The sequence below is a fragment of the Camelus ferus genome, chromosome 7 (genome assembly GCF_009834535.1).
Source record: "Camelus ferus isolate YT-003-E chromosome 7, BCGSAC_Cfer_1.0, whole genome shotgun sequence".
In the NCBI taxonomy this organism is placed as follows: Eukaryota; Metazoa; Chordata; class Mammalia; order Artiodactyla; family Camelidae; genus Camelus; species Camelus ferus.
In genome coordinates this window covers 486,469-500,508 of record NC_045702.1, presented here as the reverse complement: position 1 = coordinate 500,508, position 14,040 = coordinate 486,469, and the positions used below count along the sequence as shown (strand labels likewise).

At 54.2% G+C, this 14,040-nt stretch overlaps 1 protein-coding gene across 1 annotated transcript in view; it reads left to right on the top strand.

Annotated features, from left to right (window-relative positions):
* WDR60 (WD repeat domain 60) overlaps positions 1–13,329 on the top strand; it is a 42,074-nt gene extending 28,745 nt beyond the window's left edge. The window contains 9 exon segments of the mRNA XM_032484358.1: positions 12–270; positions 2,424–2,537; positions 2,629–2,690; positions 3,089–3,140; positions 5,296–5,356; positions 7,638–7,737; positions 7,913–8,044; positions 9,414–9,637; positions 12,796–13,329. Of these exon segments, the coding sequence (XP_032340249.1) occupies positions 12–270; positions 2,424–2,537; positions 2,629–2,690; positions 3,089–3,140; positions 5,296–5,356; positions 7,638–7,737; positions 7,913–8,044; positions 9,414–9,637; positions 12,796–12,970 (1,179 nt within the window). The 3' untranslated portion in view covers positions 12,971–13,329.
* Positions 13,330–14,040: the final 711 nt, after the last annotated feature.

The window sequence follows — 14,040 nt, the reverse complement described above, 5'->3', positions numbered from 1 at the left end:
GGGTCCTTTGACGAGCAGGAATAACGGACCCCTTCCAGGGGATGCTCAGGCAGCGGCCGGCGACAGTGGGGTGTCCTTTCCTGTTGAACCTGGGGTTGCAGGTCCTCAGTGAGATGACTTTCAGTTTTAAATCCATCTGGATTAAATCCATCTGGCATATCAGAGCCTGCGCTCCCATGGCTGAGGCAGCCCACAGAGGGCTGAAGGAGGAGAAGTGGTTGCCTCTTGCGTCAAAGGGAACTGGAAGCACTGGACCTGCCAGGACCTCTAGTTAGACTCGTGTGACTACTGCATGTCGAGCAGCTGTGGCCACAACCACAGCCACAGCCACAAACAACCACAACCACATTTACAACCACAGCCATGATTATAACCACAAACAACCACGATTACAACCACAACCACAAACCACAGCCACGACTACAACCACAGCTAACCACGATTAAAATCACAACCTGCAGCCAACTAGCAACCAACCACCTATAACTGCAACCACAGCCATAATTATAACCAGAGTCCACCACAGCCACAACCACACAAGCATGACCCCCACTGGGGAGGCACTCGTGTCCTGGGGTTTTCTCTTGTGCTTTGTGGACTGGCTTGCTCAGTGCCCGTACCGGCCCACCTCCCAGTGCTGGGGGCTGGGGAGCTCGTGCACGGCGCACTGACCCCATGCTGACCGTGGAGGGGCTGCCCTTGGCCCGACTGCATTCAGCCCATGCTCCCTCTGCTCCTGCCCAGGAACCCCGGTTCTCTCCAGACAGCGAGTAAGGGGCCCTGTGAGCCCGGCGTCCTTCCCTGGCCTGAGGCCCTGGGGTTCCTGCACCAGGTGTTTCCGAGCTCCCTCCCCTCTGTTGGCAGAACCTCTGGTGCACCTGCCTGGTCTTTCCACCCAGCAGTCCAGGGGTTTCCAGTTAGTTCTGTGGTTGGCAGGCAAGACCAGGGCCTGTGGCACAGGCAGGCTGCGTCCTCACCGGCTGAGCTGTGGGGCGTCTCGCGGTTCTGCTGTGGTTTCCCTGAGGACGCGGGTGAGCGTCCTCCCTCGCCCTCTGTCTGGGCGGGTGTCTGCCTGCTCTTCCCCGGGGTGTAAGTTGAGTTGTTGCTGCTTACTGCTGCATGTGAGGGGTCTTTGTATGTTCTGGGCGCAGTCCCGTGTCAGATGCGTCTGGGCCGGCCTCTCTCCCAGCCGAGTAGCCTTCCAGCTTCCCCTCCTGTTCTGTGATACTGCCACGCATGTGGATGCCTTGCGTCTGTTTGCACTGCCGAGTGTGTTTGTGCTTCCCACGTGAAGACGCAGGTTTTCGTCTCCCAACAACCCATTTTTGCCCTTTTGGAGGCGACCTTGCCGCTGTTGGGAAGGTATGAGTTTATGGGTACCTAAGGGCTTGATGCGCTAGAGGACGTCTTTTAAGGACATTCATTTTCTAACTTCTGCTGATGTTACTGGTTAACCTTTGATTCACCTCTGTGTTCAAAACACTGCAATTCTTAAGCTTTTAACTTCACTTGAAGTTTTACTCCAGGAAGGTGCTTCCTTGTGTTCTGTTGCCGTCTGAACTTTGTCACTAGAACCTCCAGTGCCGGTGGCCTCTCCTCCAGAGGGACACCCGCTCACTACGCCTCCTTCGCTTCAGGGCACTGAGCCTGGAGCCCTGTCCGTCCTCATTCATTCCTCAGACTGCTTTGCCTTTTCCCTCGGTTTTTCCTGAGTTCAGCTCCAACTCTCATTTTCTTCTTCTTGTTGTCTTCTACCCATTTTTGTTCTGGGTTTCTGATTTGTTTCCTTGCTTTAAACACATTTCCAAGTGCTTTTCGAAGAGACATGATGTAGCTTGGAGTGTTGCGTTCTGGTCTGTTTTGTGCTTGTTTTTGGGGAGAATGTTCAGGGGCTGAAACACTGTGATTTGCATTTTCTGCCTTGTTCCTACGGCGTCTGCGTGAGCTTGTCTGGTTTCTTCTGCTCCTGGACATTGTGCAGGTGGATGTTTGTGGTCAGAGGAGCTGTGTTGTGTTAGGGTGTCGAGGGTCACTTCTTGAATGGGGATGGGGGGTCTAGCAGCTCTGAGTCCCCGTCAGCCTGTGCCCCATGCTGCTCTGTCTGAGCCTCCTCTTCCTCCAGAAGCCCTGCTGTCCTGCGCACCTTCCAGCCCCGTCGTCCCCGCAGGTGGAGGGTGGCCCCCAGGGTCCCGGCCAGGGGTCTGAACCTCGCCCTCCTCACCCTGCAGCCCTGCATGCAAAGCTCACCCCTCTTCTCACTGGCTGCAGTGAACTCTGGTCTGCGCTTCACGGTGAAGCTGACAGCAGTGGCACGTGGACGTTTGTGTGTGGTCCGCGTGGTCTCTCGTTGAGGAGATGCACCTGTGCCCATCCCCCCACAACTCAGTGCTAACGTGCTCCCTGACTTACCCTTCCATCCCCAGATGGCGTCCTGACGTCGGTGAACCACCGCAGTCCCCTCCGAGCGATAGAACCGGTCTCAGCGTCTGTCTGCAAAAGACAGAGCTGCGTGCTCTCACCTTTCTCTGCTCCGGAAGGTACGTCCCTTCGCCTCGTGAGCTCTGTAGCTCAGGTCGTGAGGAGTGGTCCCCTGGTCTCGAGCCTCCCTCCCCACTTCTGTCCTCACAGAGACGTCGGGTCTGTCATTCCACATCGCGTCCTTGGACGAGAGCGGGGTTCTCAACGTGTGGGTGAGGAGGCCGCACGCCCGGGCCTGGTCTGTGCCGAGGTTGGTTGGGTGTGGGGGGCTCCATTTGGCTCGAGGACACAAGGACCAGACGGGCCATCGGGAATTACCTGTGGGAACGAGCGAATGCCAGTGCAAGAGGTGGGGACAGTCGGGGCCACAGGACGAGGGTGGGAGACTCACTGCAGAGGACGCGCTGGACGTCGGCCCCTCATGGAGTGTGGAGAAACGGGTTGAAAAGAAGGCGGTTTACAGCAAGTATCGGTTCGGAAGTTACGACCCGTCCCTTTTCTGGAGCAGTGATCCTTTTAGTGGCTAATGCAGCATGCTGTCCTTGTCGGAGCTCTGCTCTGCTGAGGGCTCCACGAGTGTTAAGTGTGTTCATCTTCCCGTCTGTTTCAGGTGGTGGTTGAATTACCAAGGGCAGATCTCGCTGGTTCAATAAGTGACTTGGGTAATTACTAAATAAAAGCACTAACTTTATTCAGTGTTTGCTAAAATGAATAAAATGAATAAAAAGATACCAATACCTGCTTTGGAAAAAAAAGTAATTAGCTACCTGGAAAATGAAGATGAAAGTTGTATGCTTCATGCCCTGTTGACCCTCGAACAGGCCCCGAGATCAGCTCGCATGCTGCTCTTGTTACAGGAAGGGCTGCGTGTCCTGTCTGTGCTGCGGGGCCCTCTGTGTCCTGGGTCACCAGTTGGTGTGCGAGTCCCAGGTCCACCCCTCAGGGTGACTCCCACAGTCTTTGAGGCAGGGGCAGCGGGGGCAGGGGCCGAGGCCCGAGGTCAGCGGTTCCTGACGCCCCGTGGCCAGTCTGCCGTGTCAGGCAGGGCCCGGACGTCCGTCCCACAGCCCCTCACCTGGTTTGAGCTGGGGGTGCCCCTGTAGACCCAGGCAATGGGTGTAACGAGAGTGACCCCAGCTTTGCCCCGATGCTCGAAATCAGACAGGGGCGCCCCCGGTTTGCGGAGCAGCTGCCGGGCTTCATGTGGGCCGCGGCGGCCTGGCTGAGAGGTGGACTCGCTCCCAGAAGCCAGGCTGGATGGAGGCCTGTCTGAGGCGGGGCCCCGCCTTTCTCGGCATTTTCTCCACCCAGCATCTGCTCATCTGCTTGGGGCAGTGTTCACTGTGTCTGTCGGGAATGTTGGGCGGGAGGGCCCAGGCACCTCCTGGAATGTGGGCTGATAGGGCCCGATGCTGCCCTCGCCGGCTTGCACCCTGGCCCCGAGACCCCAGCCCCAGCCTCAGAGACCTCAGGGGTCACGTACCCAAGGCCTCTGTGCGGTGACCAAGGCACTTGGGGGAATTTTAGGTGGTGTTGGGAGGTCAGTTCATAGTCTGCCTGTGGAGACAAAATTACTTTGCGTGAAAGTACTTTGTGATATAAATGAGAGTCTCACAAAGGGTGTTATCAGGCAGTGTGTATTTTATCAAAAGTTGCTGTAAGAAGACTCCTTTATCTGTAGAACCACTTATGTAAATTCCAGCCACTGATCTAGCTCTGCTTTTAGGAAAAGAGGGGGTGACATTCGCACCAGGAAAGCTCTGGGCGTTACATGCTTGCGGGAGAGGCTGGGGTGGTTCCGAGCCCTGTCGTGTGCATATCAGGTTAGTGGCCTCTTGGAGAGCTCAGGTCACGCTTAGAACCAGTCCTTCATTCACTGATTCTCTGAACAAGCCGGGTCCTGGCTGCGGTGCCAGGGGAATGGGGTGAGGGGGCGACAGCGCTGCCTGGGGAGTGGTCTCCTGGGGAGACTGGCCATCGTGCTGTCACTGCTGGAGCAGGGCTGAGGGCCCAGATCGGGGAAGCCTTCCCAGGGAGGAAGGTTTGAGCCAAGACGCTCAGCCCCAGCTTGGTCCGGGGAGCAGGTGCTGGGAAAGTGGGATCTGCGATCGGTGACGTCGCACGCCCTGAAATCAGTTATAACTGTGACAGGTGGCAAGACTGTAAACAGTCCCATGCCTTATAACTACAGCCACCCTTTCTCACTGCAGGTTGAGTTTTTTGTGTACTTTTAGTTCATCCACTGCCAAGGTTCTCGGCTGTGCCTTGCTAGGACGTGGGCCTCAGTATAAGTAAGTCTCTAGTTCCCCCTCTGCAGTAATTACAGAAGAGGACGAAGCTGGAAATGGACAAAGGAGGGAGAGCCAGTGGGGCCGTGAGCCCGTGGGGAGTGCAGGGAGGGGTCGCGGAGCGGAGCCAGGCAGCCTCTGAGGAGCGAGACCACCAGGGCGCGAGGACGTTTGCAGAAGAGGGTTTCTGTGGGAACCGGAGGTTCCAGTTATGTATTGATTTTTTTTTTTGCTTAGTGTACTCCCTTTGTTTTATTTTATCAAATCTAAAAATGGGAAGCTTTTTGATCTTGATCCCACCAGCCATTTTCCCGTGAAGCCTTGAACTGCAGACTCTTGATTCTTCCCCTGAGGGAACTGCAGGACCTGCCCCTGCTCTAGGGAGGGAGCACTCTTTACCTACCTGTGTTTTTATGTTACGGCGGGACACAGGTATTGAAGCAGTGGAAAGTGATTCCAGGCACGTGTGATTGGATTTTGGTTTAACTCACGTTAGAGGCACACTTATTTCTGGTTTCTCCATTTTCAGGGCTGATACCTGGAGGGAGGATCAAACTGCTGCACAGCACGGCCGTTCACCTGGGTGGCAGGTAGGTTCCCCACAGAAGGAGCTCGAGGCTCGTTCGTGAGCAAGCCAGGCGTGCGTCGCGGAAACCGGCTTCACACGCCGTGTGTTTGCTGGTCTATTATTAATGACTCAGAGTAATAGGTAAAAGTACCAGGTCAGAGCTAACAGTTTTTTTCTTTGATTTAAATATTTTCTGTCTTGTAAATTGGTGCCATTTCACTATTTTTCATCCAGTTTTAATGCAACCCGGAAGCTAAATAGACAAGTTTGAGGATTCGGCAACAGTGATATGAAAGTTTTATTCAGAAATTAGATTTATGTTTACTCAGATAACTTGATATGACATAAAATCTTAAGTGTACAAGTAGTATTTGTGGTATTTATACATCGTGTTAATTGATTTCCCAGAGATGCCCTTTGTTGTCAGTAACCGCAGTCGGGCTCTCAGCCTGCGACTCACCCTGAGAAGTTTTCGTATTAGCCCGAGTCCTCTCTTCAGACGAACTCCGCTGGGCTGTCAGTGATCGGACGCGTGCCGAGGCTGGTTTCAGTGTAACCGTGGCAGGAGTCAGTTATGTTTAAAGCTCACCGGCTACACGGCAGACCCCAGCACAGGTGGCCCAGGCCCTTTTCTGAATTCTGCCAAACTGATCTCATCTCATCTCGGTTCTGGCCTTTATGCACTTGGTACCTTGCGTTACACGTACCCTTCAACTATAGGTTTCTTCTGTACTTAACTATACGCTCTTGAAAGGGAAGTGTCTCCTGTAGCCAATGTTGGGTTTCCCCCCAAACACCAGGCGGTGCCTCCCCTGGTCTGTGCACAACCAGCACCATCCAAACTTGTGTGGCCCCTTCGCTCAGGCCCTCAAGTGCAGACGGTGACCAGTGGTCGCTGCAGCCCTTGGAGAGGGCGTCTGGTGAGGGGTGGGCTGTGGACATGGCAGCCCTGGGGGCTGAGCTAGGCCTGACACCCCCTCAGTTGCAGACCGTGGGCGTCCCTGGAGGTGTGTGACCTTGGGCGATGCGCCCAAGGCCCCTGGGGCAGCAAGCCCTCCCCCGAGGGGCTTGGTGGCAGTGTCCTCGTCCCTGTGGTTGGCTCTGGGGGAGGCACGCGGAGCTTGGGAGCTCAGGGAGGGCTGTGGTGACTTTTCAGAGAGGTGACGGCTGAGATGGGGCCCAGCAGACCCCAATGCATCAGCAGCCTGCAGCAGATCTGCTTTGAGAAGTAGGGATGAGTCGGGGCCAGGCCCAAAGAGTGTGCTGTGCTGAGGGCTGAGACCAGCCTCGGGGGGCAGGGACGAGACGGGCTCCACAGGGACTCCTAGGGGTTCTCAGCAGTTTAGGGTGATCAGCTTGGCAACAGTGTGAGGCGGGAATGGAGGACGGCACACGGGGCTCTGGGCAGCCTTAAGGGGCTGACGCAGGGTCAGTCGAGATCAGAGATGAAGCTGGAGCTGGAGCCGCGGCAGCAGGCACTCAAGGGTGGGCTCCCTTAGTGGTGGAGGTGAGGAAACCTGGAGCCGGCAGTTCCAGGGACAGAGGACCGAAATCTGGAGGGAGGAGGTGACGGGTCCTGAGCAGGTTGCGGCTGGAGTCCGGGATGTGGGTGTGAGCAGAGGGTGGGTGGAGATGGGGGCAGACCCCCGCCGTGTGCTTGGGGTGGCCTCGCAGAAGGAGCAGTCCTGGGCCCTGCCTGTTACAGATAGGTACGCAGCATGAGGTGAAAAACCAACAATAGACCAAATATCGTCTTTCAGAAAAGAGAGAGGAAGACTCTAGAGCATGGTGGAACTTTGAGTTGGCCTGCAGTCTTCCATGCTGTGGTGCGGCCGCGCTGGCACCTCCTCACGGAGCTGGGACCCGCGGATGGGGAAGCGGTGGGCTTGCTGGGCCGTGCGCTAGAGCTGACCCCACGGACTCCGGGACGCACTGCCCCTGCAGTGGGAGAAATCCAGAAACCAAGTTTCGGGTGGCCTGGGGTCCGTGCAGTGGCACAGGGGCTGCTGCCTGCGGGCGGCTCCGCACGGGGAGGTCACAGACACTCAGGCGCCGGGACAGCGCCGGTCGTGGGATCTGAAGGCGTTCCTAGGTGGAACTGTTGTCTCTGAGGTTTGAAAGTTGGAACGATATTGCAGACCAGACACTGGAAGAAAGGATTAGTGACCCACGGAGAGCACAGGAGCGGGAGGAAGGGAGCTGGAGACGCTGGTTGGGAGCGGGCGCCCCATATGGCACAGGTGCCACCTCCGCCCTGCGGCTTCCAGACTACCTGACACTATTTGTCCTTCTCTTTTTTCCAGCCTTTTCCATAAAGGTGATGAATTTTGGGTGTCCACACAAACACTGAACGTTAAATTTCTGCCTTCAGACCCTGATCGCTTTGTCGTGGGCACGGACATGGTGAGTTGTGTTCAGACTTCGCTCTGTGACTAGAGCTGCTCGGTGACCGTCTCCCTGCAGATGAGCTTCCGCTCGCCCTTGTGGTGACGCTGTTTACATTGTCTCAAGAATGTTGGTTTTGTCCAGCCCTGGGCCAGACCCCTCCTTCCTCACTGGGGCCTCTTCTCACCACCAGGGCCTCGTCTGCCACAGCACCAGACAGGAGCGGAGGGTGTTTCCCAGGCTGTTCAGACCCCAGCAACAGGGCGTGAGACCCGTAAGGGTGAACGTGGTTGACTTTTCACCTTTCGGGGAACCAGTTTTCCTGGTAAGAGCGTCGGTTTTTAAAGCATCAGTTCTGCTGCGTCTACGGTGTTGGCACACGTCTGCCCTGATGTCCTGACGCCCCATCTGTGGTCAGGGCAGCTCACTCCATGGGGCCGTCGCTTGTGACATAATTTCAGGCTGAGAGAGCAGTTTCAAGACCAGCACGAGGATTCCCGCCCCTGCCAGGCGTGGGGAAACATCCCTGACCCGTGGCCAGGGTGTCCATCCCTGACGAGCTAAGCTGGTCCTCCTCTAGCCTCCGTCCTGTTGGCTGTGGGGCGGAGCAAAACATCCTGTCAGTCAGCATCCATGACGAGCGAGATCATGCCCCTCCCGAGTCCTGCTCAGTCGCGGTGTCCCCTCTGCTTGGGACGGCCTTGGGCCCTCACCAAGGGCGTAGATGCCCTCCATCCAGTCTGCTGGCATCTCCTCGTCTGCAGACTCCAGTCTCCCCTGTGGGTCCCCAACTTCCCTGTCTCACCCCTGGGCTCTGGTGGGGGATGCGGGGACGCTACTGGAGCTCCTGGCACCCTGCTGTGAATTCTGTTACAGGTTGGAGGACTTCCTTTCCTCCTTGGAGCACATTCACTATGTCTGCACGGACACGTGGCTCCCCACTCTCCCCATGGGTCACGACTGACTGCTAGTCCTTACTCTGCTATGCAGGCTGTCCCCAGCAGTGGGTCTGCGTCCTGTGCATGGTTCTGTTAGCTCTTCCCACAATGACGTTCACTCCCAGCCCCAATCCTGTGCTGACCCCAGGCCCGCCTCCCCAACAGCCCCGTTGTCCACGGATGTGCTTAGTTACTTGGTCCTGGAATAGACAGACCTCCCGACATTGCTTACTCGGGCTTCTGCTTTTTTTGAAAGGTTAAGAATGTGAAGGATTAAATATATTGAGTAAAATGGAATTAGGGTTCTCTTTCTAAGCTAAAAACTTTGTCTTTTACTAAACCAGCTAAGTTTTTTAATGGAAATTTCACTCCAAAAGGAATGTACAGTCATATTATTGGTGCCAGTGTACGTAACTTTTAAAAAGTGGCACAGTGATTTCCACTTCAGTGTCAGTCTTCCCAGTCTCAGCGTCCTAGCTTGAATCGGCGACAGCCCATTTGTTAAAAAAGCGCCCATTTACCTGGTCACCCAACTCACTGATCTCAGCCATCCTGGGCTGGAGGGCGTTCACAGTGAGTCAGTCTCCAAGGAGAATGCTCAAGTTTGTAATTTGTGAGGACAACATTTAATGTTATAATTTTATGTTTGGAAACAAAAATTAAACCAGCTCTTTCTGCTATACAAACAAAAGAAAGCTAATGCTCTGAAATTTTTCCTGGCTGTGAGATTGAGTGACGCCAGTCTGCCCTCCCCAGGCCGGCTGCTCTGACGGGAGCCTCAGGCTGCACCAGCTGACGGCCGAGCTCCCACGCCTGCAGTGGGACCACAGCACGGGCGGCCACGCCATAAACGGCCTGCACTGGTCCTTGACGAGACCTGCCATGTTTCTGGTCTGGGACGACGCGTCCTGCATTTACGTCTGGGACCTCCTGGAGAGCGACCTGGGTCCCGTGGCCAAACAGTCCGTCTCCCCAGACAGGTAAGGCTTGAGCCCTCACGGGTGATTTCCTGCAGAAGCATCACTGATGGTCTTTCTTAAGTTACATATAAGGTTACTACACTTTAAAGTGTGGTTATTTGTATTTAAATATATATAATATTTTTATATACTTAAGTACTGTCTTAAAAATCACTTTAAAGTGTGTCTGTCTGATATTTAGCCTAAAATAGTGTGTGGTTAGAGAATTCACTCTGTAAATAAAAGGAGCTTTTTTCTTCTTAGCACCTTGTTTATTTACTAGTTTATTTACTAGTCTTATAAATTCACGCACATTTGAGCGGTAGACAGAGCGTTCCTTCTGCGTTCTGACAAGGATGCTCCGTGGAAGTCAGGAGTCAGGGACTTCCACAGAGACGCAGTCCCCCTGCCCCAGGCGATTGGGGGCCGACTGCACTGGGGCCCGTTCCACACACGTGAGAGCTGGCTTGTCACCCGTGTGCTCTAGTAATTCCTCATCTTTGTTGTTTTATGAGCATCAGGAAGAGTCCTCCTTGAGACCACTTTTTCCATTCACCATTCTTTTTTTCTTAGATTTTATGTCTCTTGTCAGTAAATCCTCCTTCTGTGAAGGCTTGTTACAACCTGGAGGATGGGGACCACATCCCTTTTGTAAAAGAAAGAAGATAAAAAGTGATCAAAACCAGAAGATCATTTGACAGAATGTTAGGGGCATACTGATAAGATATGAAAAAAATTAAGAATCGCGTTTAGGTTTAGTTCAAGTAGTAGGTATACTTACATTATTCTAATTATTAAAAAATTACATCATTAAAATCCAAACTGTAATTTGCTTACAAACACATAATGCTCATGCAGTTTATTCCAAAACGTGTCTTGGTTATTTAATAAAACGTATTTGTCTGTCATTTATTTATTTATATTGAGGTGTAACTGACATAAAACATGCTAGTTTTAGGTGTGCAACGTCGTGATTCGGTGTTTGTGCACGTTGTGAAATGATCACCACCTAAGTCTATCGCCTCACGTAGTTTCAGGACTTTTCTTTCTGTGATGAGAACTTGTAGTGTTTAGTTTCTTGGCAACTTTCAAACACGCAGTTCAGTGATACTTAGCTACAGCTGTCGCACTGAACGTCCCGTCCTATGGTGGTTCCTTTACCACTGGAAATTTGTGCCTTCCTACCCCTTCACCCCCTCGGCCCGCCCCCGCCCCTGCCTCTGGCCACCACCCGTCTGGTTTCTGTATCTGTGAGCTTGGCTGGGTTTTCTTGTTTGTTTCGTATATAAGCGGGATCATACAGTGTTTGTCCTTCTCTGTCCAGCGTATCTCAGCATACTGTCCTCAAGGTCCTTTGATGTTGCAAGTGGATTTCCTTCTTTTTATGGCTGAATAATATTCCACATGTAATACGTGTACATAACGTATTCTTTATCCCTTCAACCACTGATGGACACCTGGGCTGTTCCCATGTCTTGACTATGTGAACAGTGTTGCTGTGAACACGGGGCCACAGATACCTCTTTAAGGTCCTGTTTTCGTTTCCTTTGAATACCTACCCAGGAGTGGAACTGCTGGATCATATGGTAACCCTTTTTAATTCTTGAGGAACCTCCAGACTGTTTCCCGCAGTGGCTGCACCAACTTGCATTCCCACCAGCGGTGCATGAGGGCCCCCTTCTCTCCACAGCCTCGCCGACACGTGCTGTTGTCTGTTTGATGATGGCCGTCCTGACACGGGTGAGGTGACGTCTGTGTGGTCTGGGTCTGCATCTCCTTGATGACCAGTGGTGCTGAGTGCCTTTTCATGTGGCCGTTGGCCTCTGTGTGTCTTCCCTGGAGAAATGTCTGTTTAGATCTTCTTTCTGTTTTTAAATTGGGTTGCTTTTGCTTTTGTCTTGAGGGGTGTGAGTCCCTCACGTGTTTAGGATGCTAGCCCCTCAGCAGGGGTGTGGCTGCCGGACGTGCTCTCCCGTCCGCCGGTCTGTGTCCACTTTGCTGCTCAGTTCTCCTGCTCTGCAGTTTTTCATGCTTGATGTTACCCCAGCTGGTTGTTTCTGTGGCCTTTGCTCCTGGAGTCAGATCCAGAAAGGCCATCACCTGGACGCTGTCGCGGAGATTGCTGCCTGTGTTTTCCTGGGACTTTATGGTTTCAGGTCCTACATTCAAGTCTTTAATCCGTTTTGAGTTGATTTCTGTGTGTGGTGTGAGATGGTGGTCTGTCCAGTTTTCCCATCACCACTTATTGGAGACTGTCCTTCCCCCACTGTGTATTCTTGGCTCCTGTGCCATAGGTGAATTGACTACATATGAAAACAAGTATTCATTGGGTCCTTCCTGTGCGCCCCTATGGCTGCAGGCACCAGGGCTGTGACAGTGAACTGGTCAGTGGGCTGCAGTCCCCGTGGGCTGACGGGTGATAAAATGAAATAATGTGATGGGCTCACGTCCTGGGGCCTGGGGGGAGGGCTGGGGGGTATTTGGGTTGTGGGCCCCGATGGGGGTTCCCTGCCACTGAGACCCCCACTGCCCCTCGAGGGGCTGCCTGCTCCTGCAGTCTACCAGCGTGGCCTTCAGGTCTGGCTCCGGTCATGGTGGAGAAGACGGGGAGGGGCACATTGTGGCGGGTGTGGTTTAATCTTGGTGATTAAAGCTGTGACTACGTGATGAGGGGTGTTCCTAGGATACTTGGAAGTCAGGGATGGGGAGGCCTCGGGGAGACGGCACTGAACCACAGGAGGACGGTGGTGAGGCTGCAGAGGGTGCTGTGTGGGGACGGGGGTATGGGGTGGCCATGGGGGGGACATGGTGGGGAGACAGGCCTGCTTGGAGAAACGGGGTCGGCGAAAGTGCCCATGGTACAGCGGCCCCACGTGCAGTTCCTTGGCTGGACGGCGGATCTGGAGCTCAGGGTGAGGTCTGGGCGAGGGGTGCAGGTCTGTGGGCTCCCCGTCTTAAGGCAGCACGTCCCTGGTGCTTAGCAGTGACCATCACAGACGTCAGTCCCGCAGTCTCTGGCTGCAGAGACACGTTTCAATGTGGTTTCTGTAGATTTGAGTACGTCTGCCTCGGGTCTGATTTCCATTCTGATGATGACAGACGCTTCAGCCTTCCTCTTCCTTCCCCGGGACGCGGATGATTGGGTGAGTCAGGGTCACACGTATGCTTCTCGGTTCCAGGCTGGTGGCCATGACTGTCGTGGGGGAAGCCGAGAAGACCCGTGGCAGCTTCCTGGCCTTGGTGCTGGCCAGAGCCTCCGGCAGCGTGGACGTCCAGTACCTGAGGAGGGAGTGGGCCACCCCGGCGGGGGACGAGCGCAGGAGGCTGCGCCTGCTCCTGCAGGAGGCCCCGTAGGAGCCGGGAAAGCGCCAACCGCGGGCGCAGCCCTGGCCGCAGCCGGGAGGGCACCCTCGTGTAGACGGACGGCATGTGTTCCGCACGTGGCTCGTTCCACAGGAATGCTACTTCAGTGCACCAGGAAGTAAATCACTGTCTTCGAGTGGAAGCAGCGAGCACTTTAGTGAGAGAGCCGCGCCCGGCTGCTCTTTTCTGAGGACATTTCCACCTATTTTCAGAGCAGCTTTAAAATACTGTCACGTTTATTAAGAGATTTTTAAACAATCCAAATGAAAATGAATTTTTATTAATACTTTTCTTAGTCAAGCATAAAATGACAGTCACAGGTTTAAATTAAAGGAGTGACTCCACTAAAATGACCTCCCACCTGTGTTTTCTTAATGCTTTCCTGGGCTCGTCCTGCTGGAAATGTCGGGCTGTCCGGTCAGACCGACGTGCTTTGGTGTTAAAGCATTTGCAGCTTTACGTAAAGATGATACTGATAAATACATCCTCTTAATTCTAGCTGTCACAGGGATTCAAGGGCAGGAGGACCCTGGGTGGTGGCCTTGGCAGAGATGCAGTGTTGCCAAAAATAGTCTTTGAAGGCACGTGTGGAGATGAGAAGGGTCCTGCTGGGCGTCTGCGCTGGAGAAGCTTTGGGTGTGCTCTAGTCCAAGAGACGTTGCTGGCGACGGCCTGCGGGCTGACCACACTGCTTGTGCAGAACGTTACCCTCTCTGAATAACGACACTTCCCTGGGCGGGGAGGGAGGTCACCCCAGGTCTTCCTGCTCCTCCAGCGCCTGGTGCCCTTCGCCGGATGTCTTCCCTTTGTACGCAGCCGACACGCAGCTTGTGCTGTGTTGCTTTAGACGGTTCTTTCAAGCATTAGAAGGAGGAGAGGGGAGTTGGGTGGGCCACACCTACTGTGCTGCTGGCTGCGTCCTGTCCCCTCTGCCCGGGGGGGGCTGCCTTTGACGCTTTTCAGAGGGGAGGAGCGCTGGCAGGCAGCTCCCACTGTTTCTGTCACAAAAGCCTTTCTCCGTAGGTTTTGAAACACGTTTTTACCAGGTGTGGAGGTCTGGG